Genomic DNA, 27,568 nt, shown 5'->3' on the forward strand with positions numbered 1-27,568 from the left:
TTCCCAGGAGAGTGTCTGCCTCCTGCTGCCATCAATCATGTTGTCCACAGTGTGCAGGCTGTTGGTGATGAGGGTACTTGCTGGCCCCATTGAGCTGCCCTCAGTCCCACCTTGGCCTCCTTCCCATGCTTCTCTGCACCTAAAGTCCAGAGGGGGCTGAGGGGGCAGGGGGCTGGTATGTCAGTGCTGCCCCGAGCACATGCACACCTGCTGGGTTGTGACAGTGCCTGGGCTTGGCCACAACTTTGCTCCACCCTGGAGCAGGTGCTGGGATCGAGGAGAGGCCAGGCATGGGAACAGGCACTTCTGAGTCTGCAGGGGAAAGGGGGACTTCCCGGGCCCCAGAGAGTGCAGGGATACCTGGGTCCACAGCCATGGCTGGGTGGCTGCAGCTGCACTCAGGAGGGTGGGGCTCCAGCCCTGCCAACTTGGAAGTGGGTGTGGCTCCCACCTGTTCCCAGCTCCCATGGGCTCTGTGGAGCATGCAGCCCTGGCTGCATCTCCCCAATTGTAGCCAGTGTCTTTGCAGCAGCTGCTCTAGACAGCCTGCTGCTGCCATCAATGACGCTGCTGGGAGCTCGAGTAACCTCTTTGTTTTACATGTTTTACTAGCAGCTGGTCCTAAGTGGCTAGCTGAAGTTCTATTTTATATTTGGAAGGTTTTAATCTTTAACTTTGATTTTCAAATAAGTACTTGAAGATAAAAAACAAGTCTTTGGACCCTAACAATAAAAGAGTCTTCTCTATTGTTACTCCTGGCTATTTCTTCCAAATATATTTAAAAACTTACCTTATGATATAAACGAATCGTGTTTAGCCTACATTTTGAGCCACCATTAGATAAGTATTTAGATAAGTACTATGTATATATATTTTATTTATTTATTTATTTATTTATTTTTTATTTTTGAGTTGGAGTCTTGCTCTGTCACCCAAGCTGCAGTGCAGTGGCGCAATCTCAGCTCACTGCAACCTCTGCCTCCCAGGTTCAAGCGATCCTCTTGCCTCAGCTTCCCGAGTAGCTGGGACTACAGGCATGTGCCACCATGCCCGGCTAATTTTTGCAGTTTTAGTAGAGACAGGGTTTCACCATGTTGGCCAGGGTGGTCTCGAACTCCTGACCTCTGGTGATCTGCCCACCTCGGTCTCCCAAAGTGCTGGGATTACAGGCATGAGCCACCGCACCCAGCATAGATAAGTGGTATATTGCTATGGTTTGAATGATGGTATCCTCTCCAAAAATTCATGTTGAAACTTATCCCCAGTGTAGCAGTATAAGAAGTGTGACTCTTGGGGGTTGACCAAGTTATGAAGGCTCTGCTCTTACGAATGGGGTTAGCACACTTGTGAAAGGACTCAAGGTTGAAGGGAGAGCTCTCCTGCCTTTACATTCCTTCTGCCATGTGAGGACACAGTGTTCCTCCCCTCTGGAGGATGCAGCAACAAGGTTCCATGTTAGAAGCAGAGAAAAGCCTCGCCAGACACCAATCTTGCCGGTGCATTAACCGTGGATTTCCCAGCCTCCAGGAATGTGAGAAATATATTTCTATTGTTTACAAATTACCCCAAACAAAATAAGAAAAATAAAACAACAACAACAAAACATAAGTAAATAAATAAATAAATAGCCTGGTCTGTGGTATTTTTGTTATAGCAGCACAAGGGGACCAAGACATATACCAAATGAATGAGATATATACTGATTAGTATCTTACACTGTGAAAGTGAGTTCTAATTGTCAAAATTCATTTGATAAAATGTTTTTCTGATTCTGATTTTTTTTTTTTTTAGAGACAGGTTTTTCTGTTTCCCAGACTGGAGTGCAGTAGCACAATCATAGCCTAGTCACTCACTGCAGCCTCAAACTCCTGTCCCTCCCACCAAAAAAAGAATTGAAAGTTATTAGGAACACCTGTGGCAGAAAGTACATTATTGAAAAGAATCTTTTCTAGTAAACTGTAGGGACACAGTGGGCATGAGGGGATAGGAAATGTGGAACATATGAATACCTCCAGTTGAGCCCTGGTCTGTAATTATGGAGGTATGTATTAATAGGGATGAAAAAGGCAGGGAAGGAATGTGTAAGGTAGGTTTGCCTTGGTTTTTCCTGACACTAGATAAATATGAAAGTAAGAGGAATGAGAGAATGAATGAAATGATAATTGAGAAAGGAAAACCATCAGTAGAAATGAAAATACTCAGTTTTGGCTGGGCGCGGTGGCTCACACCTGTAATCCCAGCACTTTGGGAGGCCGAGGTGAGTGGATCACCTGAGGTCAGGAGTTAGAGACCAGCCTGGCTAACAAGGTGAAACCCCATCTCTATTGAAAATAAAAAATTAGCTGGGTGTGGTGGCACACGCCTGCAGTCCCAGCTACTCAGGAGGCTGAGGCAGGAGAATCGCTTGAACCCAGGAGCGGAGGTTGCAGTGAACCGAGATTGCGCCACTGCACTCCAGCCTGGGCGACAGAGTGAGACTCCATCTCAGGAAAAAAAAAAAAAAAAAAAAAAAAAAGAAAATACTCAGTTTTATGATGGGAGTAGTTGAGGAAACGTGTTTTTCTTACAGATCTAAACCTTTAATAAACATACAAACCTTACATGAGTTTTTATTAATCTAAGTATGCATGAAAGATGTTACTTAATGTTCAAACCTAAAATGCCCGAAGTAGCTGGCTGTGGTGGTGCTTGCCTGTAGTGCCAGCTACTTGGGAGGCTTTAGCTGTAGTGCATCATGATTATGCCTGTGAATAGCCACTGCACTCCATCCTAGGCAATATAGTGAGACCCTGTCTCTAAAAATTAAAAAAAGGAAAATGCTCAAAGTAATTGGCCATAAATTTTAGTGCTGATTATTCAGTGCCAATAATTTACAACTGAATTATTTCTATAAATAAAAATTTATTACTTCTACAAATGGGTGTATGTTAGCTTTGAAAGTGAAAAAAATATTTGGAGTGTCAAGTGAGACTGCATGTGTTAGGTTAAAAGCTAGACATTTAATTGTTTTGCTTTAAAATGAATTGTAAACTGCTCTGACACTTTTGTAGTTAATTTTTTTTTTTTTGAGATGAAGTTTCACTGTCGCTCAGGCTGGAGTGCAGTGGCATGATCTCAGCTCACTGCAACCTCTGCCTCCCGGGTTCAAGCTATTCTTATGCCTCAGTCTCCTGAGTAGCTGAGATTACAGGCATGTGCCACCACGCCTGGCTAATTTTTGTATTTTTAATACAGACGGGGTTTCACCATGTTGGCCAGGCTGGTCTTTAACTCCTGACCTCAAGTGATCCACCCACCTCAGCCTCCCAAAGTGCTGGGATTACAGGTGTGAGCTACCGTGCCCGGTCTTTTAATTAATTCTTTATAAAGCTATTGCCATATTTTTTTCTACAGCTTTCAACATTATGTTTTGTATATTTAGGTCTTTAATTGACCTGAATATTCTGTCTGGGATTTTGTTTAGTATTGTATTTATGGATTAATTTGGAAAAAAGAGATCTTTACCAACAAATTTTCTTATCCCTACAAATATTTCTTTCTGTATTTTAGGTATTCTTCTATTATCTTTTAATAACACGTAAAATTTAAATACATTTAATATGGGTTACAAAATGGTTAGGCTGATTTTTTTTAAAAACATATACATCTTATGGTAGTGATCATTTGCTAAATCTGTTAGATTCAAAAATTCTAAAAGCAAATGCTTTTTAGAAAAAAAATTCAGACCATGTAGAAGTCAATAAAGTACAAATGAAATCTGGGGTCAGTATCTTTGCAGCAGTGTGTGCTGTCCACTAGAATGTTTCATGATTATGGAAATGTTGTGTATCTGTGCTATCCAACATGGTAACCACTAGTCACATTTGGCTTTGATCATTTGAAGTGTGGCTAGTGCAACTGATGAATTTCAACATTTTATTTCATGTTAATTAAATTTTAATAGATATAATTAGCATATATGATATTAACCAGTACAGCTTAGGTTTATTGTAAAATTTTACATTTCTTTTTATATGTTTATATTTTTTAAAGGTATCTTCAAAAAAAGTTATATCTATTGTGTATATGATATATTTTTCTACAACATATTCTAGATTATTGGTGGTGTTTGGAAATGCTTCTTAAGTTTGAATATTTTCTCTTATTTGACTACCTTGTGACCTACATTAGCAGATAGTCTTTGGTTATTCTGCTTCTCTCCTTCAGAATTCTAAATTCTTAGAATTTGAAATAAACTGCTATTTGAATCTTTATGTCATTTCACATATTGAGTGATTGGTCCTGAGTTGCTCTGGGGCTTCCTCAAAAAACAACCTAAATTATGGATACTAAATGAACACAGACTACTTTCCTTCATTTTGCCCAAATAGATGCTGTTCTTTGGGTTCTTTGATGTTCAAACCTAACTTTGAATATTGAAGGAAATGGTACTTCTAAGGATACGTAAACATAGATTCTTTTTTAACAGTTCATTTCACAGCTCAACACACACTTTTTGGAGCATATGTTTTATGGTTACTCTTTTGCCCAATACTGGGAATACAATATTAAATAACTGTTTTGCCTTTAAGCAGCTTGTAATCTAATTGAGGAGACAGATGTGGAAAGAAATCACTTACTTCTTCACAGTGGCATTATAGAATAGAGGTTAAGAGTGTGCTCTGGAGCTGTGTGACCTTGGTTATCTATGGAAGCTCAGTTTCCTTGTGAGTAAAATAAGGATATTAGGGTTCTTGTGAGGATTGAATGAGATTATTTGAATGTTTGGCATATGTTAGCTAATATTACTGGCTACTGAGCTTGAAATCTCTCGTGCCTCTATTATTGGCAATGGAGAGCACTTGAGAGATTTAAGCAGGCAGATGACATGGTTGGATTCATATTTTAGGATTATGTGAATTGCTTTGTCTGTAGTGGATCAATAGATTTGAGGAGGCTATAGTGATAAACCTGTTGCGAGATGATGACTTGATCACTTTAGTTATGATAAAATGGTTGGGAGAGAGTGCAATAATACTTTCGTGTTATCAAGGTAAGACTTGATTGATTTAATGAAGAGGGTAAAGGAGTTAGAGATAACATTTGAATTTTTGGTTTTGGTGACTGATGGTGGTATTTACAAATGAGTTAGGGAGTATAGGAGGAGGATATGGAAGAGGGGCTTGAAAGATTGAATTGAGTTTTGTTCAAGCCTGAGATGACTGTGATATCCAGGCAGGCATATTCAGGAGACAGTTGGATTTATGTTTTTGGTGGGTAGAAGAGTCATGGCTGGACTCCTTTTGTTTCTGGAGACAGGGTCTTGCTGTGTTGCCCAGTCTGGAGTGCAGTGAGTGGTGCTGTCATGCCTCCCTGTAGCCTCCCAGGCTTAAGCGATTCTCTTACCTCAGCCTCTCGAGTAGCTGGGACTACAGGCATGTGCCCTACCATGCCCAGCTAATTAAAAAAAATTTTGTTTTTTAGAGATGGGTCTCACTATGTTGCCCAGGCTGGTCTTGGAATCCTCTCACCTCATTCTCTCAAAGTGCTGGGATTACACATGTGAGCTACAGTGCCTTGCCTGGACTCTTTAATTGTATTTAATTTTACATAGTTTGACGCAATATTATTCAATAAATGGTAGCTATTACTAGCACTATTTTTATTATTATGTGGCTGGTATTTAAAGCAACCAGTAGATGAAACTTTCTAAAAAAAAAAAAAGAGTAAAAAGTAAAAGGAGTGGGCTGGAAGCTAGAACATTTAATAGATGGATAGATAAAGAATGAGTATAGAATGAGATTAAGAAAAAGCAGAACTAAGACAAGCTCTGATGAAGTATGATGAGTTTATATAAGAATAGTCAATAATACCTGATGCAACAGAGATATCTACTAAAGTAATGCCTAAAAGGGTCCCCTGTATTTGAATGGGATGTCAGTGGCGCCCTCTGCCAGGCAAATCACAGTGCAAATATGGAGACAGAAGCCAGAAATAAAATGTATTAGCAAATAAATGGGAGGTTGATATAACATGGGCCGGTTTTGCTGATGTGACCCAAGAGCTAAGCAGTGATATCAATATCTTCCAATTCCAAATTTTAAAATGTCCTTTAATAAAATATGTGGCTAGTCATTTTGAACAATTATCAATAAAATTTTAAAAATAAAAAGCATAAGAAAAGAATACGAAGAGTATAGTTCTATTTTAGGTATTTAGGTTTAAATCTAGTTTAATTCTTTCAGCTTTCTCTAATTGAGTTTTAATCCTTGTTTACTTTGCTAATGAGATTTAAAAATATTATTTTCATAAACCTTGTAACTTTTTGCTTTTTTATTCTAACCCTGTGATTTACTGTTAATCTATTTCTTTATAAGCTTCTTAAATTTCAGTCCAGCTTTAGTCTCAAACATTGTTGTAGTGATTAATGGTTTTGCCCCCCCATTTTCTTCCTTTCTAATATATTTTAATCAACTTTTTTTTAAATTGGAAGAGCCAATTAAATATGTTGTTTAAAATCTTGCCATATCCACACTGTCTACCTGATTGGTTTTGCCAATTCTGTAAAACTTTACTTGATACTGTTGGGATTCTTTGGACTATGTGGCAATATTTGTAGATTTATAGAAATTTTACTGATTTAATTCTTGGAAGGCAATTTTAGTTCCAAGTATTTATAGAATATTTTATTGTCATCTGCTATGTACCAAGTCTTAACTTGACATTAACTGTGCAACATTAGGCATGGCACCTCTCTTATGACTGTCCTATTTCAGAACTTCACAGTCTGTTCCTGCGCCTTTCAAGGCACTAAGTTCTGTGCTATGCTGGTCTTCAGAGGAGGAGCACATTTGAATAAAAAGTGTTTGTTTCAGTCTCATTAAAAGGCTCTCATAAAAGTTATGAACATTTAAAAGTGCCCTTTCCTCCCTTTTTGAGCTAATTGAATTCTTCATTTTATAGGGGTAGAAGATTCCAGGAAGAGAGGGCAGGGATGAGTATTTATCATAATTGTTAAATAATGCGCTGGACACTTTTTGTGTAATGTTATTTGATCTGGATAGCAACCTTGTGACATAGGTAGGTTTATCCTCATTAGAGAAATTAAGTGGCTTGCCCAGTTCAGAAAACAAGTTAATGTCAGAATCAGGATGATATTGCAGGTTTTTTGATTTGTGTCTAGTGATTTTTTTCACTCAGTGGTTCTCTTTGTAGGGGCTAGAGGCAGAATATAGAGGCCCCTTCCCTGTGCTCCCTCTTGCTTCCCCGTCTTCTATTCTTTGGAGTGTATGTCATTTTTCTCCAGTAATTTAGGGCAGAAAAAAATGTTGAGGACTACCACTGTACCATTTTGTTGTCTCTGATTTTTAGGAACTATGTTCATGGTAAGAATTGATTATAAAAGAATACCTATCTATGCCATTAGAAAACAAAACATCCAAAATATAGGCTGTGCTTTGCATCATTCTATGAAAGCCATGGTGGGAAGTTGGGTTATAGCTTTCTACTAAGTTGAAAGTAGGCTCTGTCGCCTAGGTTGGAGTGCAGTGGCACAATGTTGGCTCACTACAACCTCCATCTCCCAGGTTCAAGTGATTCTCCTGCCTCAGCCTCCCCAGTAGCTGGGACCACAGGCGCCTGCCACCACGCCTGGCTAATTTTTGTATTTTTAGTAGAGATGGGGTTTTGCTGATGGGGTTTCGCTGTGTTGGCCAGGCTGGTCTCAAACTCCTAACCTCAAGTGATCTGCCTGCCTTGGCCTCCCAAAGTGCTGGGATTATAAGCATGAGCCACTGCGCCCAGCTAATGATTTTTAATAACTTTATATAATACTGATAAATCACTCTTTTTTTTTTTTTTTTTTTTTTTTAAGACAGAGTCTTGCTCTGTCACCCAGGCTAGAGTGCAATGGCTCGATCTCGGCTCACTGCAAGCTCCGCCTCCTGGGTTCACCCCATTCTCCTGCCTCAGCCTCCCAAGTAGCTGGGACTACAATGCCTGGCTAATTTTTTTGTATTTTTTTAGTAGAGATGGGGTTTCACCATGTTAACCAGGATGGTCTCGATCTCCTGACCTCGTGATCCGCCCATCTCGGCCTCCCAAAGTGCTGGGATTACAGGCGTGAGCCACCGCGCCTGGCCTAAATCACTCTTTTTAGTGGACTGTATATACCATTGTGATTTGATACCCCTTTTATTCATTTATAAAAATACATAAACAGCTTCCTTTTTTGATGTTTAAAAATTTTATAGTCCTTTCTGTCTTGAATTTGCATTTCTGTTATACTTTTCACACCAGATTCTATTCTTATATGATGTATTTTATGCATAAGTTATATTTTGCCTGTAACATGCATACATTATGAAGGTAGTATATTTTTATGCATTACAGTCTTTCATGCATATTGATTACCCTATTATATGTCTTTGCAGCCAGCCAAAATGTGTAAATTTTAAAATATCTCTTAGTCATTAAATTGTAATTAGCACAGAGTAAAATAACAAATGTATTAAAATGTTGCTAAATTATTTTTTATTTATTAAAAAAAATTTTTTTTCTCCTTCTTCTCTGCCTTCAAAATGTTGCTTCTCTGCCTTCAAAATGTTGGTACATTATTAAACAGAAGAAAATAGGCCAGGTGCAGTGGCTCGCACCTGTAATCCCAGTACTTTGGGAGGACAAGGTGGGTGGATCACTTGAGGTGAGGAGTTGGTGACCAGCCTGGCCAACGTGGTGAAACTTCGTTTCTACTTAAAATATGAAAATTAGCCAGGCGTGGGGGTGCATGCCTGTAGTCCCAGCTATTTTGGGGGCTGAGGCATGAGAATTGCTTGAACCCAGCAGGCAAAGGTTGCGGTGAGCCGCGATCATGCCACTGTACTTCAGCCTGGGTGACAGAGTGAAACTCTGTCTCCAAAAAAAAAAAAAAAAAAAAAAAAAAAAAAGGTTTGCAGACAAAATATGAATCATTCCTTGTTTAACACTTAAAAGGTTTTTATACTCAGGCAATACAATAGTGTATAGTTTCATTCCCAATAGGTGAGGAGTATGTCATCCTTTTTATATTAATAAAAAGTGAGAGGAGCCCAGATGGCCGAATAGGAACAGCTCCGGTCTACAGCTCCCAGCGTGCGCGATGCAGAAGACGGGTGATTTCTGCATTTCCATCTGAGGTACTGGGTTCATCTCACTAGGGAGTGCCAGACAGTGGGCGCAGGTCAGTGTGTGCAGTGCACCGTGCATGAGCCAAAGCAGGGCGAGGCATTGCCTCACTCGGGAAGCGCAAGGGGTCAGGGAGTTCCCTTTCCTAGTCAAAGAAAGGGGTGACAGATGACACCTGGAAAATCAGGTCATTCCCACCCGAATACTGTGCTTTTCTGATGGGCTTAAAAAACGGCACACCAGGAGATTATATCCTGCACCTGGCTCGGAGGGTCCTACGCCCACGGAGTCTTGCTGATTGCTAGCACAGCAGTCTCAGATCAAACTGCAAGGCGGCAGCGAGGCTGGGGGAGGGGCGCCTGCCATTTCCCAGGCTTGCTTAGGTAAACAAAGCAGCCGGGAAGCTCCAACTGGGTGGAGCCCACCACAGCTCAAGGAGGCCTTCCTGCCTCTGTAGGCTGCACCTCTGGGGGCAGGGCACAGACAAACAAAAAGACACCAGTAACCTCTGCAGACTTATATGTCCCTGTCTGACAGCTTTGAAGAGAGCAGTGGTTCTCCCAGCACGCAGCTGGAGATCTGAGAACGGGCAGACTGCCTCCTCAAATGGGTCCCTGGCCCCTGACCCCTGAGCAGCCTAACTGGGAGGCACCCCCCAGTAGGGGCAGACTGACAACTCACATGGCCGGGTACTCCTCTGAGACAAAACTTCCAGAGGAACGATCAGACAGCAGCATTTGCGGTTCACGAAAAACCACTGTTCTGCAGCCACCGCTGCTGATACCCAGGCAAACAGGGTCTGGAGTGGACCTCTAGCAAACTCCAACAGACCTGCAGCTGAGGGTCCTGTCTGTTAGAAGGAAAACTAACAAACAGAAAGGACATCCACACCAAAAACCCATCTGTACATCACCATCATCAAAGACCAAAAGTAGATAAAACCACAAAGATGGGGAAAAAACAGAGCAGAAAAACTGGAAACTCTAAAAAGCAGAGCACCTCTCCTCCTCCAAAGGATCGCAGTTCCTCACCAGCAATGGAACAAAGCTGGACGGAGAATGACTTTGACGAGTCGGAAGAAGAAGGCTTCAGACGATCAAACTACGAGCTACGGGAGGAAATTCAAACCAAAGGCAAAGAAGTTAAAAACTTTGAAAAAAATTTAAACGAATGTATAACTAGAATAACCAATATAGAGAAGTGCTTAAAGGAGCCGATGGAGCTGAAAGCCAAGGCCCGAGAACTACGTGAAGAATGCAGAAGCCTCAGGAGCCGATGTGATCAACTGGAAGAAAGGGTATCAGCAATGGAAGATGAAATGAGTGAAATGAAGCGAGAAGGGAAGTTTAGAGAAAAAAGAATAAAAAGAAACAATCAAAGCTTCCAAGAAATATGGGACTATGTGAAAAGACCAAATCTACGTCTGATTGGTGTACCTGAAAGTAATGGGGAGAATGGAACCAAGTTGGAAAACACTCTGCAGGATATTATCCAGGAGAACTTCCGCAATCTAGCAAGGCAGCCAACATTCAGATTCAGGAAATACAGAGAACGCCACAAAGATATTCCTTGAGAAGACCAACACCAAGACACATAATTGTCAGATTCACCAAAGTTGAAATGAAGGAAAAAATGTTAAGGACAGCCAGAGAGAAAGGTCGGGTTACCCACAAAGGGAAGCCCATCAGACTAACAGCGGATCTCTCGGCAAAAACTCTACAAGCCAGAAGAGAGTGGGGGCCAATATTCAACATTCTTAAAGAAAAGAATTTTCAACACAGAATTTCATATCCAGCCAAACTAAGCTTCATAAGTGAAGGAGAAATAAAATACTTTACAGACAAGCAAATGCTAAGAGATTTTGTCACCACCAGGCCTGCCCTAAAAGAGCTCCTGAAGGAAGCACTAAGCATGGAAAGGAACAACCGGTACCAGCCGCTGCAAAATCATGCCAAAATGTAAAGACCATCAAGACTAGGAAGAAACTGCATCAACTAACGAGCAAAATAACCAGCTAACATCATAATGACAGGTTCAAATTCACACATAACAATATTAACTTTAAATGTAAATGGACTAAATGCTCCAATTAAAAGACACAGACTGGCAAATTGGATAAAGAGTCAAGACCCATCAGTGTGTTGTATTCAGGAAACTCATCTCACATGCAGAGACACACATAGGCTCAAAATAAAAGGATGGAGGAAGATCTACCAAGCGAATGGAAAACAAAAAAAGGCAGGGCTTGCAATCCTAGTCTCTGATAAAACAGACTTTAAACCAGCAAAGATCAAAAGAGACAAAGAAGGCCATTACATAATGGTAAAGGGATCAATTCAACAAGAAGAGCTAACTATCCTAAATATATATGCACCCAATACAGGAGCACCCAGATTCATAAAGCAAGTCCTGAGTGACCTACAAAGAGACTTAGACTCCCACACATTAATAATGGGAGACTTTAACACCCCACTGTCAACATTAGACAGATCAACGAGACAGAAAGTCAACAAGGATACCCAGGAATTGAACTCAGCTCTGCACCAAGCAGACCTAATAGACATCTACAGAACTCTCCACTCCAAATCAATAGAATATACATTTTTTTCAGCACTGGGTACATAACGAAATGAAGGCAGAAATAAAGATGTTCTTTGAAACCAACGAGAACAAAGACACAACATACCAGAATCTCTGGGACACATTCAAAATAGTGTGTAGAGGGAAATTTATAGCACTAAATGCCCACAAGAGAAAGCAGGAAAGATCCAAAATTGACACCCTAACATCACAATTAAAAGAACTAGAAAAGCAAGAGCAAACACATTCAAAAGCTAGCAGAAGGCAAGAAATAACTAAAATCAGAGCAGAACTGAAGGAAATAGAGACACAAAAAACCATTCAAAAAATTAATGAATCCAGGAGCTGGTTTTTTGAAAGGATCAACAAAATTGATAGACCACTAGCAAGACTAATAAAGAAAAAAAGAAAGAAGAATCAAATAGACGCAATAAAAAATGATAGGGGGGATATCACCACTGATCCCACAGAAATACAAACTACCATCAGAGAATACTACAAACACCTCTACGCAAATAAACTAGAAAATCTAGAAGAAATGGATAAATTCCTTGACACATACACCCTCCCAAGACTAAACCAGGAAGAAGTTGAATCTCTGAATAGACCAATAACAGGCTCTGAAATTGTGGCAATAATCAATAGCTTACCAACCAAAAAGAGTACAGGACCAGATGGATTCACAGCCGAATTCTACCAGAGGTACAAGGAGGAACTGGTACCATTCCTTCTGAAACTATTCCAATCAATAGAAAAAGAGGGAATCCTCCCTAACTCATTTTATGAGGCCAGCATCATCCTGATACCAAAGCCTGGCAGAGACACAACCAAAAAAGAGAATTTTAGACCAATATCCTTGATGAACATTAATGCAAAAATCCTCAATAAAATACTGGCAAACCGAATCCAGCAGCACATCAAAAAGCTTATCCACCATGATCAAGTGGGCTTCATCCCTGGATGCAAGGCTGGTTCAACATACGCAAATCAATAAATGTAATCCAGCATATAAACAGAACCAAAGACAAAAACCACATGATTATCTCAGTAGATGCAGAAAAGGCCTTTAACAAAATTCAACAGCCCTTCATGCTAAAAACTCTCAATAAATTAGGTATTGATGGGACGTATCTCAAAATAATAAGAGCTATCTATGACAGACCCACAGCCAATATCATACTGAATGGGCAAAAACTGGAAGCATTCCCTTTGAAAACTGGCACAAGACAGGGATGCCCTCTCTCACCACTCCTATTCAACATAGTGTTGGAAGTTCTGGCCAGGGCAATCAGGCAGGAGAAGGAAATAAAGGGTATTCAATTAGGAAAAGAGGAAGTCAAATTGTCCCTGTTTGCAGACGACATGATTGTATATCTAGAAAACCCCATTGTCTCAGCCCAAAATCTCCTTAAGCTGATAAGCAACTTCAGCAAAGTCTCAGGATACAAAATCAATGTACAAAAATCACAAGCATTTTTATACACCAATAACAGACAAACAGAGAGCCAAATCATGAGTGAACTCCCATTCACAATTGCTTCAAAGAGAATAAAATACCTAGGAATCCACCTTACAAGGGACGTGAAGGACCTCTTCAAGGAGAACTACAAACCACTGCTCAATGAAATAAAAGAGGATACAAACAAATGGAAGAACATTCCATGCTCATGGGTAGGAAGAATCAATATCGTGAAAATGGCCATACTGCCCAAGGTAATTTAGAGATTTAATGCCATCCCCATCAAGCTACCAATGAGTTTCTTCACAGAATTGGAAAAAACTACTTTAAAGTTCATATGGAACCAAAAAAGAGCTCGCATCGCCAAGTCAATCCTAAGCCAAAAGAACAAAGCTGGAGGCATCACGCTACCTGACTTCAAACTATACTACAAGGCTACAGTAACCAAAACAGCATGGTACTGGTACCAAAACAGAGATATAGATCAATGGAACAGAACAGAGCCCTCAGAAATAACGCCGCTTATCTACAACTATCTGATCTTTGACAAACCTGAGAAAAACAAGCAATGGGGAAAGGATTCCCTATTTAATAAATGGTGCTGGGAAAACTGGCTAGCCATATTTAGAAAGCTGAAACTGGATCCCTTCCTTACACCTTATACAAAAATCAATTCAAGATGGATTAAAGACTTAAACGTTAGACCTAAAACCATAAAAACCCTAGAAGAAAACCTAGGCATTACTATTCAGGACATAGGCATGGGCAAGGACTTCATGACTAAAACACCAAAAGCAATGGCAACAAAAGCCAAAATTGACAAATTAAACTAAAGAGCTTCTGCACAGCAAAAGAAACTACCATCAGAGTGAACAGGCAACCCACAAAATGGGAGAAAATTTTTGCAACCTACTCATCTGACAAAGGGCTAATATCCAGAATCTACAATGAACTCAAACAAATTTACAAGAAAAAACAAACAACCCCATCAAAAAGTGGGTGAAGGACATGAACAGACACTTCTCAAAAGAAGACATTTATGCAGCCAAGAAACACGTGAAAAAATGCTCACCATCACTGGCCATCAGAGAAATGCAAATCAAAACCACAGTGAGATATCATCTCACACCAGTTAGAATGGCAATCATTAAAAAGTCAGGAAACAACAGGTGCTGGAAAGGATGTGGAGAAATAGGAACACTTTTACACTGTTGGTGGGACTGTAAACTAGTTCAACCATTGTGGAAGTCAGTGTGGCGATTCCTCAGGGATCTAGAACTAGAAATACCATTTGACCCAGCCATCCCATTACTGGGTGTATACCCAAAGGACTATAAATCATGCTGCTATAAAGACACATGCACACGTTTGTTTATTGCGGCACTATTAACAATAGCAAAGACTTGGAACCAACCCAAATGTCCAACAATGATAGACTGGATTAAGAAAATGTGGCACATATACACCATGGAATACTATGCAGCCATAAAAAATGATGAGTTTATGTCCTTTGTAGGGACATGGATGAAATTGGAAATCATCATTGTCAGTAAACTATCACAAGAACAAAAAACCAAACACCGCATATTCTCACTCATAGGTAGGAATTGAACAATGAGAACACATGGACACAGGAAGGGGAACATCACACTCTGGGGACTGTTGTGGGGTGGGGGGAGGGGGGAGTGATAGCATTAGGAGATATACCTAATGCTAGATGACGAGTTAGTGGGTGCAGCACACCAGCATGTCACATGCATATATATGCAACTAACCTGCACGATGTGCACATGTACCCTAAAACTTAAAGTATAATAATAAAAAAATAAAAAAAATAAAAAGTGAATTTTAGGCCATTTTCTGTTACTTAGAATACCTGAAACTGGGTATTTTATAAGAAAAGGAATTTATTTCTTACAGTTATGGAGGTTTAGAAGTCCAAGGTCAAAGGGCTGCGCTTGGTGAGAACCTTCTTGCTGATAGTGACTCTACAGATTCCTGAGGTGGTGCCGGGTATCACATGGCAAGGGGCCTGAACCTGCTAATATGGTAGCTCAGGTCTCTTCTCTTCTTTTAAAGCCACCAGCTCCCCTCCCATGATAACCCATTAATCCATGAATGGATTAATCCATTTATGAAGGTGGAGCTGTCATGATCTAATTACTTCTTAAAGGCCCCAGCTCTCAATATTGCCCCGTTGGGGATTAAATTTCAACATGAGATTTGAGGGGGGTCAAATATTCAAACCATAGCAGTGGGTTTAAAGGTACTTGTGAAAGAGGAGACCAGAGAGGAAAATCAACATGACCTTTCAAATGGACCTATGATCCATTTTCAGGCAGATTAATTTTAAATTTTATGAAAGGGTTGAGTATGAATGAGAATTGAAGACCTGGGAATTGTTGTCCATTGTTGTTTATCTATTTCTGTGTACCCTTCAGAAAGTCTGTTTACCTTCAGCAGTACAAATATATGGTACTGTGAAAGATCCCTGATCTAGTATTTATAGCAACCTGTATTTTATGACCAGAGAAACTGAGACTTAAAGATGTAGAGTACTTGCCTATGGTCACTTAGCTAGTAAATGGTCAATCAAAAACTCCAAAACTTGAGGCCGGGTACGGTGACTCATGCCAGTAATCCCAGCAATTTGGGAGGCTGAGGTGGTTGGATCACTTGTGGTCAGGAGTTCCAGAGCAGCCTGGCCAACATGTTAAAACCCCTTCTCTACTAAAAATACAAAAATTAGCCAGGCATGGTGATGCGTGCCTGTAATCCCAGCTTCTGGGGAGGCTGAGACAGGAGAATCGCTTGAACAGGTTGCACTGAGTCAAGATCGTGCCACTGCACTCCAGCCTTGGTGACAGAGTGAGACTCTATCTCAAAAAACAAACAAACAAACAAAAAACACACAAACCCTCCAAAGCTTTTCTTTCCCTCCTGTGTCATGCTACTTAGTACATAGCCTGGTTCACAGTATATGATTACTATATATTTAATGAATGATTTACGTATTATTTGTGAAGTCTAAAATACTTAACGTTGTAGTTGTTGCATCAGTTTTGAACTGCTGAATAAGTGTGACATTACAGATGATTCACTACAGAAGAATATTGAAGATCTTCAAAGCATTGTTAAGGTGATCTCCTTTCAGTTCCTGGAGTGGTGTTCCTGGAAATGACTAATAGAACAGCAAAAAACCGTCTACTTGGGCATTCTTGGTGTTTTATCAATTAAGTCAGAGACCTATAACAGTGTTGGAGTGCTTGTTTAGAAGAGGTCAGCTAACTTACGTTGACACTGTGTGTGTATGAAGAGTGTAATTTTCGTTTCTGTTATATAGGTATTCTCTGAAACCAAATGACCAAATCTTGGCTGAAGACAAACACAAGGAACTGTAAGTGCATTAAACCATTGGTTGTAAATAGTTTACTCTGTCTATGAACTTGATATATGTATATGTAAATTATCTGATTTTCAAAATTATATAATGACAAAGTATAATTAACACTATGACCTTAATCCTAACAGAATTATGATAACCTACACTATATAATTTACACTACATAAAGTTTACACAGGACATAATTTCTCCTGTATTCACATTAAAAGATGTAGTGTTGTATTCCATCATCTAGACTAAAGTCTTATTGGGAAATATGTCATGTTATTTTCTCTTTCCAGATAAAATATTAAATTGTTCCTATTTTCTTTCTGACTGCTCTACCAGAAAAAAGTAAAAAATAAAAATAAATTGTCACTGTTAATTTTTGGGTCTTACTCCGGTGGATCACCCACCTTCATGATAATGATAGACAAATATAATTTTGTTTCTGTCACTGGTTTATGAAAAAGTAAATGTCAATTGTTTGGTACAAGGTAAAACACTTTATTTTATTTTTATTTTTTTGAGACAGAGTCTTGTTCTGCTGCCCAGGCTGGAGGCACGATCTCGGCTCATTGCAACCTCTCATTCCTGGGTTCAAGCAATTCCCCTGCCTTAGCCTCCCAGGTAGCTGGGATTACAGGTGCCCGCCACCATGCCTGGCTAAATTTTGTATTTTAAGTAGAGATGGGGTTTTGCATGTTGGCCAGGCTGGTCTCAGACTCCTGACCTCAGGTGATCTGCCTGCCTTGGCCTCCCAAAGTGCTGGGATTACAGGTGTGAGCCACTATGCCTGGCTGAAGACATTTTATTTTCACATCCAACTCAGGTCTCTCTTGGTTTAGTTTAATGTAACCTTCACTTGTACTCATTTATAGGGACAGTAATTTTTTTTCGTAGAGGACTTCAAGACTATTATTTTCTTCTTGAGATTAAGTAATAATTTTTTTCCAAGTACTTTTAAACTGCTTTTTAAAAACTGTCTTGAACCTTTTGTAAATTATTTTCTTCTCTCCTATTTAAGGTAACATAAATTGTTAATTATAAAATGGCAGGACCAATGTTCAGGGAAAGGATTTTCTTATGCATTCTTACCGTTTACACATTCCACTATTATGCTAACCTTTCATCAGTATTTTTATATTTGGCCTATCCTTATTTGAGTATAATCTCCATAGTGGGTTCTCAAATATATATATTGTCAAGAAAATTTTTTGCTCTTTCTTTATTTCCTAGTATAGTCAGTGAGGGCCGGTGATTGTTACTGTAGCATTGGTTGGTTATTATTTATAGGTCTGGTAACAGAGCTTCTTTTGCTTTGGGAATTAAGTAGTTGGTGAGCCTTAAAAGTTCCTTTAGTCCTTAGACTATGACCAATATTAAAAATAACAGAAATCTGCTTTTAAAGAATGTTATTTAATATGTAACCCATTTTAATGTTTTAATTCATTTGAAAGTTTTTTTAACTGTCCAAGATATAATTCATCTCTATGAGTATAACTTGGCCAACTGATACTTTTTTCTTACCTTTTTTTTTGTTTTTTTGAGACAGACTCTTGCTCCGTCACCTAGGCTGGAGTGTGGTGGCATGATCTTGGCTCACTGCAACCTCTGCTTCCTGGGTTCAAGCGATTCTCCTGCCTCAGCGTCCCGAGTAGCAGGGATTACAGGCACCCGCCACCATGCCCAGCTAATTTTTGTATTTTAGTAGAGATGGGGTTTCGCCATGTTGGCCAGGCTGGTCTTGAATTCCTGACCTCAAGCGATCCACCCACCTCAGCCTCCCAAAGTGCTGGGATTATCACAGGCTTGAGCCACCGTGCCCAGCCCCTACATTTTATTACGAAAAGTTTTAAACATATGTTATGTGTTCACCCATATATTTACCACCAAGGTTTTATCATTAACATATTACTGCACTTGTTTTATCTATTTATTCTTCTGTTCATGCATTACTTCATCTGTTTTTTGGATGCATTTCGAAGTAAATTGTAGACATCAATATGCTTCTCTCTAAATATTTCAACACATATACCATTAACTAGAGTTTTATATTTCAAAGTTTTTTTTTTTTAGTTTCACCTGTTCTAAAATTTCTTATAAACTGAGTCATATATATGTCCTATTTTGTATAAGGCTTCTGTCACTCACTGTGTTTTTGAAATTCATCAGTGTTGTTGCATATATCAGTTAATTCCTTTTTATTTTTGCAGATTAAAATTCTGTTGTTTATTTGTTCTATTATTGCTAAGTATTGCCACTTGTTTGATTTGTCATTATTGATGGTCTTGATATTTTTGGCTGCTGGCTCTCTTCCTTGTAGTTTTTGACCTACATACCAAAGAAAACTTTCAGTTGAATATGGCACCATAAAAGCAGAGTACTAATTTAAAAAAATTAAAACAGTTATTGAATTAATGAATTTCATGAATTATGAAAGCTGTTTGTAAATAATCTCATTTGTGTCTTTGCAACTCAAATAGCCAAAATCTTGGTAGGGTGGTGGTCATGGAAGTCAGAGTCTGCTAAGGAGTGTATAACAACTCACCTGCTGTATTAAAAACAAAAAAATCTTTTTGTGTTCAAGACTAAGCTTTAAACAATATAAGAGATATGGATATAAAACAAAATTTTATCTAATCAGTAATTCCATGCTTTATTCTCATAAAACATTATTACAACTTCTTAATTTCAGTCTGTTAAAGCTTGATTCATTATAAAATTGTAAAAATGTGTTGGCACCATCACATTGACCTGCTCTTTGAAAATTAACCCTAATTCTATAAGAGTACCAATAAGAGAGTACAGTGATAGCTCTAATTATCTTGATATTAATAAATAAAGAGTGGCCTGGCATGGTGGTTCACATGTGTAATCCCAACACTTTGAGAGGCTGAGGTGGAAGGATTGCTTGAGGCCAAGAGTACAAGACCAGCCTGGGAAACATAGTGAGACCCCATCTCTACGAAAAACTTAAAAAAGGCCGGGCACGGTGGCTCACGCCTGTAATCCCAGCACTTTGGGAGGCCGAGGTGGGTGGATCACCTGAGGTCAGGAGTTCGAGACCAGCCTGGCCAAGATGGTGAAACCCTGTCTCTACTAAAAATACAAAAATTAGCCAGGCATGGTTGTGGGTGCCTGTAATCCCAGTTACTCAGGAGGCTGAGGCAGGAGAATTGCTTGAATCTGGGAGGCAAAGGTTGCAGTGAGCCAAGATCACGCTACTGCACTCCAGCCTGGGTGACAGGGCGAGACTCTGTCTCAAAAAAAAGAAAAAAAAATTAGCCTGATGAGGTGGTGTGTGCCTGCAGTCCCAGCTGCTCAGGAAGCTGAGGCAGGTGGATCTCTTGGGCCTAGGAGATCAAGGCTGCAGTGAACCATGATCATTCCACTGAGCTCTGGACTGGACAACAGAGTGAGACCTTGCCTTTAAAAAAATAAAAAAAGAATACCAATAAGAGAGTACAATGATAGTTCTAATTCTCTTGATATTAATGAATATTAAGTATGTTTTCATTAAAACATTTTTAGTTCCTGAAATTTTGTGATTCAGATTTCATATACACTTAGTCACTGATGCTTCACGAGTATACTTGTTTCTCTGTCTGAGGAAGATTGGCATGGGAAAACAGGGAGATATTGGTCAGCAGTGACACTTGTTTTTCTAAGCAAAGTGGTTTTTCTCAACTTCCTGTTTTTCATTATTCTACATACTGAAGACCTTGGGGGATGATTTTAAGTAGAGAAAGCTGAGCAATTCAAGTTGTGATGTGATTTATCTAAAACTATAGGATTTATACTTTGTTCTATACATGATCCAGTAATCAACTGGTTTCATTAGCTTTCTAGTTTTTTTCAGTTTTAGTTTTGTAAATGGAATAATTTAAAATAAATTAGGAAAACATCACTATTTTACTAAGTATTTTTTCACCTACTTTCCATTGTGCTAGGCATTAAAGAAAAGATAGTGTGCAGCTTTTTATATGTCAATTATACCTCAATAAAGCGGTTTAAGAAAAAGTAAAAGATACTGATTTTATTTATAAATGGAATCTTACTCTCCAATAGTGGCTTTTCAAAATCTGTGGACACATCTGCAGTTATTGAAAATAGAACCATTTTGTTTCCATGAATATCTATTTTATGAATATATAAATTTTGTATTACCTTGGATTATGAGATCTGATCATATAGATTTAGGTAAGGAAAGTTAAAAGTTGTCTGGAGTTAGGGGTGAATTCCAAATGCAAATATAAATAAATTCAGAAGTATCCATACTACTTAACACAGAGTAACCTGGTATCTGAAGATTTTTTTTTTGTTTGCTATAAGGCAAAGGGAAAATCTCTTTAAAAGGGATTCACATTTATTTACTTGGCTTTTTAAGATGGCTACCAAGGTAAACAGTGAACTTTTGTAAGCAGTGTATACTGTTCTAAATATGAAGTGTATTTTCCCTTCTGATAGTGAATGAATTCCATTATGATTTTTTAATGTCAAAAATTAAATTATTTTGTCAGAATAACCCCTTAAATTTTTAAATGTTGTCTTACAAAAGTTAATTATATTGTGATATTTAAATGCTTGCCAATTTAGGATTATGATGAGATGGAAGAAAATAAATAAATTATGCAATAGGCATGAACCTTCAAGGGTATTAGGACGTGCTCAGGATATGGTCTTTGGTGCAGTGTAAAAATGTAATTTCTTAGTGAATAGGTCAATTTCCAAACCAGCAGGAAAGTTATAAGTATTTAAATGGAATGTGTAGGGATATGTCAGGGAAGGTAGAGACAATAACATCTGGTATGCTTTTTTTTTTTTTTTTTTGGTGAGACGGAGTCTCGCTCTGTCGCCCAGGCTGGAGTGCAGTGGCGTGATCTCGGCTCACTGCAAGCTCCGCCTCCTGGGTTCACGCCATTCTCCTGCCTCAGCCTCCCCAGTAGATGGGACTACAGGCGCCCACCACCACGCCCGGCTAATTTTTTGTATTCCTAGTAGAGAAAGGGTTTTGCTGTGTTAGCCAGGATGGTCTTGATCTCCTGACCTCGTGATCTGCCCGTCTTGGCCTCCCAAAGTGCTGGGATTACGGGCGTGAGCCACCGCGCCCGGTCTGGTATGCTCTTAAATTAATTGTTAATGCTGTGACTTAGCAGTTCTTTGAAATCATCAAGATCATAGACTGGGCTTGTGCCTATAATCCCAGCACTTTGGGAGGCTGAGGCAGGAGGATTGCTTGAGTCTACGAGTTGGAGACCAGCCTGGACAACATAGTGAGACTCTTGTCTCTACAAAAAGTTAACAAAAGTAGCCGGATGTGGTGGTGCATGCCTGTAGTCCCAGCTACTTGGGAGACTGAGGTGGGAGGATTGCTTGAGACCAGGAGGTCCAGGCTGCAGTGAGCTATGATCTGTGCCACTGTGCTCCAGCCTGGGTGACAGAATGAGACCCTGTTAAAAGAATCTTTTTTTTTTTTTTTGGTAAGAATGATCTAAGAACTGGATATCTGTAAAGCTAATAGAAAAAAATCCTGTGAAGCAAAAAGTCAAAATTGAAATAAGCTAGGACCGACAGCAAGGTTAAATGCTTAATTTTTTTTGGTGTTCATAAATAAGGTACAGTTTTAAAAATATCATAAACATTTTTATGATCCTATTCTCAGGGCCCGGTTTTTTTTGTATCTTTAAAATTATAGTATTTTGATTCTAGAAATGAACCCTTGAACCAATATCCGTATTTTATCATGAATAAGGTGAGAGTAACATTGATAAAATGACTTGCTATAGTTTACATTGCTACTTAAGGACAGTACTAGACCAGAAACCAAGTCTCCTGAGTCCCATTTAAGTGCTGTTTTTGTCACACCAAGCAGTTCTCTAAGTATATAGTCTTTTTTTTTTTTTTTGAAACAGGGTCTCGCTTTGTCACCCAGGCTAGAAAACAGTTGCATGATCATGGCTCACTACAGTCTTGTTTTTAGAGATGGGGTCTCCTTATGTTGCTCAGGTTGGTCTCAAACTCCTGACCTCAAGCAATCCTCCTGCCTCTGCTCCCAAAGTGTTATGATTACAGGCATGATCTACTGCACCCAGCCAGTAACTTTTTTTTTTTTTTTTTGAGACGGAGTCTCACTCTGTTGCCAGGCTGGAGTACAGTGGCGCGATCTTGGCTCACTGCAATCTCCGCCTCCCAGGTTCAAGTGATTCCCCTGCCTCAGCCTCCTGAGTAGCTGGGACTACAGGTGCCTGCCACCACGCCTGGCTAATTTTTATATTTTTAGTAGAGACAGGGTTTCACCATATTGGTCAGGCTGGTCTCAAACTCCTGACCTCAGGGATCCGCCTGCCTCAGCCTCCCAAAGTGCTGGGATTACAGGCGAGAGCCACCGCGCCTGGCCGCCAGTAATTTTTTTTTTTTTAAAGGGATTAATATCCATTGCAAGACTCGGTAACGGATCACAGAGAACTCATTAGTTAATTAAATCAGTTTCACAGTATTGTGTTTTGGTTTTGGAAATCACTTCAGACCTATGACCAATATTGAGTGAGTTGAAAAGAATTAATTACTTCCAAATACAAGGCACTTTACATTCTTCTAAGGAGAGGATGCAACACAAAGCTATTTGGTCAGCTTGATACAAAAGCTCTTAGGTGTGCTCATGAAGTAAGTCAAATGTATACATTTTACAACCACATATTAAATAGAATTAGTTTTTTCTTTTTCCTTCCCATTTCTTTGAACAGTCTTATTCAGAATCTTCATGATTAGCAACTTTGTCATCATTGGAGCCCTTTTCTCTAGAACACATCAGCCTCTTTCTATGTATGATATTTTCGCTGGAAATTTTATCCTGAGCTATAAATGCCTCTCATGTAAGAAAAGTTTTTTTTTTGTTTTTTTTTTTTGAGACAAGATCTAACTCTGTTGCCCAGGTTGGAGTGCAGTGGCGTGATCATGACTCACTGCAGCCTTGACCTTGTGGGCTTAAGCAATCCTCCCATCAGCCTCCTGAGTATCTGGGACTACCAGTGTGCACCACCACACCTGGCTAATTTTTGTATTTTTTGTAGAGATGGGGTCTTGCCATGTTGTCCAGGCTGGTCTTGAGCTCCTGGGCTCAAGTGATATGTCTGCCTTGGCCTCCCAAAGGGCTGGGATTACAGGTGTGAGCCACCATGCCTGGCCAAGAAAAGTTTTTTTTAAAGTTTATTTTTGTATGTAGTCATAATACTTGTAAGGTAACCTTTTCACTGTATTGCTTTTTAAACTAAGGTTTAAATAGTTCATTGTAATAAGAGTTACCATTTGTGCTTATAAGGCTGCATCTCCAGGAGTAAGTACTAAATCTGTGTTAGGTTTCTTTGCTGCTTTTTTTTGTTTTTTTGTTTTTTTTCTTTTACTGATATGGTCAGGTGGTCAGGTTACTTCCGTAAGGATCCAAAACTAGAGTTGATTGAGGTCATTTCAGGCTTATACATAATCTACAAATGATTCTCAACCAATTGAGAGCTGAGTTCACCTCTTTTGCTGAACTTTTGATTGTGATCTTACTGTAAAATTCTAGGATCTCATAACTTCTATGAAATTTTTATACCTGGATTATAAAACTTCGGAAAGATTTGCTTAAATATTTTGTTGCTTAAAAGAAAATAATTGGCCGAGTGTGGTAGCTCACGCCTGTAGTCCCAGCATTTTGGGAGGCTGAGGCAGGTAGATCAGTTGAGCTCAGGAGTTTGAAACCAGCCTTGGCAACGTGGCGAAACCCTGTCTCTACTAAAAGTATAAAAAAAATTAGCTGGGCATGGTGGCACTCACCTGCAGTCCCAGCTACTCAGGAGGCTGAGGTGAGAGGATTGCTTGAGCCCAGGAAGTTGAGGCTGCAGTGAGCAAAGATTGCACAACTGCCCTCCAGCCTGGGCAATAGAATGAGAACCTGCCTCAAAAAACAAACAAACAACCCCCCCCGCACCCCCCCCCAAAAAAAAACCAAACAGAAAATAATTAACACTGTCATCAAGGAAGGTAACTCATTATAAGGATTTAAAAAAAAAATTTTTTTTTGAGACGGAGTCTTGCTCTGTCACCCAGGCTGAAGTGCAGTGGCACAATCTTGGCTCACTGCAAGCTCCACCTCCCGGGTTCACGCCATTCTCCTGCCTCAGCTTCCCAAGTAGCTGGGACTATAGGCACACGCCGCCACACCCGGCTGATTTTTCTATTTTTAGTAGAGGCAGGGTTTCACTGTGTTGGTGAGGCTAGTCTCGAACTCCTGACCTCGTGATCCACCCGCCTTGCCCTCCCAAAGTGCTGGGATTACAGGCGTAAGCCACCGCGTCTGGCCTATAAGGAATAATTTTGTGATTAAACATGGTCTTATATTCATGAACGATAGGTGAATGAAAAATGTATGTTATTGGTGGTAAAATCTTAAAATCCTTAAAGAATTAATTTAAATTGCTACCTTCTACTTATGAAGCACTATATGGTGCCCTGGACTTAGCATTAGAAGAAACTTAGTTTATGTATGAGTTTTGCCATAGGCTGTAGTCTTGGGGTATTAGTTAGAATTCAATGCCACTATGATATTAAGAAATTTATTACAGGAATTAAATCTTATTCAATCATGAGAAAAACTGGGGATATTAAGGTCCCTAAAATGTGTGAGAAAAATCGCTAAACTGCCTTTTGATGTAGGTTAATGAATTGCGTGTTCTGTTAATAGGGAAACTGTGAAGGAGGTTCGTGTGTTGTGGGCTCTTTGCAACTACCACCTTTATGGGCCTTTAGTGAAAAATCTGGTGATAGGCTTGGTCCTGGTAGTTGTGGACGTAAGGTAGAGTGGGGATGAGTAAGGACAGATTACAGTTCTGCCCATACCTTTGTGTCTGTCCTTCCTGCCTCTAACCAATGACTGCCTTTGGAATGAAATGGCTACTGCTTCAGTTGCATCCCCTAAATTTTTTGCAAATTTCTCTTGTGACATATCTTAAGCTGAAACCATATAGGAGAGGAAATTAGGGGAAGTGTACTCCTTCTTGACATAGTTTAATACCTTAACTTTGTTTAATCACTTAGTCTTCCAAACTTAAGTTCCTCAGATATCATTTTGGGTTTAGATTAGTGCTTTTCTGTCATTGTCCATTAAACAAATGATTTCTTTCATTACCTACTTCTCTTTTAGTCTGTTCAGTGATCCCTCTGGGTATAGCTTCTGAATTTCTAGCATAAAACTCTTCAACAATAACAAAAAAGGATAGTGATCTTTCCCGTCAATTTTTAGGGGGAAGGATAAGGTGTTTCCTAGAAACTTTATTCAGAGCACTTTAGTCAAAGTGTAGTTCATTGATCCTTAACTGCAATTTACTTGACAAGATATATTTATGGGATGAAATTTATTGAGGGTAACAGAATGGAGAGAGAAACTGCTGGTGTGATGAATTCTCTTTCTTCTTGGTCTACAACAAACAGGAATATTTTGAGAATGTAGCTATGGCAGATTTTAATGTAAGAGTTATGCCAACACTATTTCCCCTTAAGGGTTGAGTCAGACCTTTTGGGAATGATATAGACTTGGGGGTCTTGAGTGAACTTTTAGTATTTATTAGCAGCCAATCTAACCTTGAAAACTCTGTGTTGATTTCTTTTTGGAAAGTGTTGAACAATTAAATAATACATGTTAAAGAACAAGGAAGAAGGGCATTGTTTTAATTATTTTGTGATCTAATTTAATCCCCACAGCAACTCTGTGAAGCAGATATTGTAATCATTCCCGTTTTACAGATGAGGAAGAGACTTCGTAACTTGGTTTGTATAAGAAAAGGATAGAACTGTTTAGATCTTATTGATTGCTTTCCATTTTGTATAAGTTCAGTGACTTAGGAACCTTTTTTAAAAAACTTTTTTGGAGGAGTGATATTGTTCATTATGAACATACCTACTTGAAAAGTATTTAAAGGTATTTTTCATGGAAATTATATTTTATAAGTTTTAGTATGGTTCACTAGAAATATGTCACAGTTTGTAGGTAATACTGTGTTTTATTTTGAGTTGGCTAATTGTTAAGGTAAAACTTTAGAGGATAAAGTGAGCTCATATTGATGAATGGTAATCTGATATTTCCAACAGACTAGGTCTTTTTTTGAAGTTCATGTATTATAACTTTATTCTTTGTGATACTAGCTCCCTCTGTAGAACTTCAATAAGATTGCAACTGGACTTTTTCAATAATTTAGAAAAGTGATCTAAACATTATCTATAACATTTCCCTGTAAAATTTTACTTTGTATTCTAATCAGTTGCAAGTGGGTTTTTAAAAGTATAAATGTAACCTTTATAAAAATGTTTCACTTTGTACACACAAAGTTTTAATAACATATACAAAATAAAACTTTCTTCAAACATTCCTATAACTTTAATGCTTTTTTATTTAGGAAGGCTAGAGAGAGGTGTGATTTCTAGGTCTGTTGGTCTGTGTTGAGTAAAGCCTGATGGAAGCCCTAGGGGAAAAATAAATTTTGACGTTTAGCTGGATACTTGAAATTATCCTTTTTTTTTTTTTTTTTCCTGAAACTTTCCGGTTTGACTTGGGTGGGAAAATGTTCATAAGGGATTTTTTTTTTTTTTTGTCTTGTAGAGAAGGGGAAAGCAAACTTCTACAACAGGTAGAAAGAACAAAGAGAAAATCTTAGCAAGATCCAGAAATTTAGCGGAGAATTGCAGGAAAAAATTCTTGACATTTACGGTTTAAAAAAATTTTCCTTTTTCTTTTTTTCTTGAGATGTGGTCTCACTCTGTCGCCTAGACTGGAGTTCAGTGGCATGATCATAGTGATCGTTCCACCTCAGCCTCCTAAGTAGCTGGGACTACAGGTATGTGCCACCACGCCTGGCTCCTTTTTGTATTTTTAGTAGAGATGGGGTTTTGCCATGTTGCCCAGGCTGGTCTTGAGCTCCTGGGCTCAAGTGGTCTGCCTACCTCAGCCTCCCAAAGTGTTAGGATTACGG

General features: G+C 39.1%; 1 protein-coding gene across 11 annotated transcripts in view; it reads left to right on the forward strand.

Moving 5' to 3' along the window:
- Nucleotides 1-27,568, forward strand: part of ADK (adenosine kinase) — a 563,972-nt gene that overhangs the window by 59,054 nt on the left and 477,350 nt on the right. For all 11 annotated transcript variants that reach the window (XM_003813003.5, XM_008965554.4, XM_034930883.3 and 8 more), the window contains exon 3: nt 16,524-16,577. In XM_003813003.5, the coding sequence (XP_003813051.2) occupies nt 16,524-16,577 (54 nt within the window). The remainder of the gene's footprint in view (nt 1-16,523; nt 16,578-27,568) is intronic.

This window comes from Pan paniscus, chromosome 8, assembly GCF_029289425.2.
Source record: "Pan paniscus chromosome 8, NHGRI_mPanPan1-v2.0_pri, whole genome shotgun sequence".
Taxonomy (NCBI): domain Eukaryota; kingdom Metazoa; phylum Chordata; class Mammalia; order Primates; family Hominidae; genus Pan; species Pan paniscus.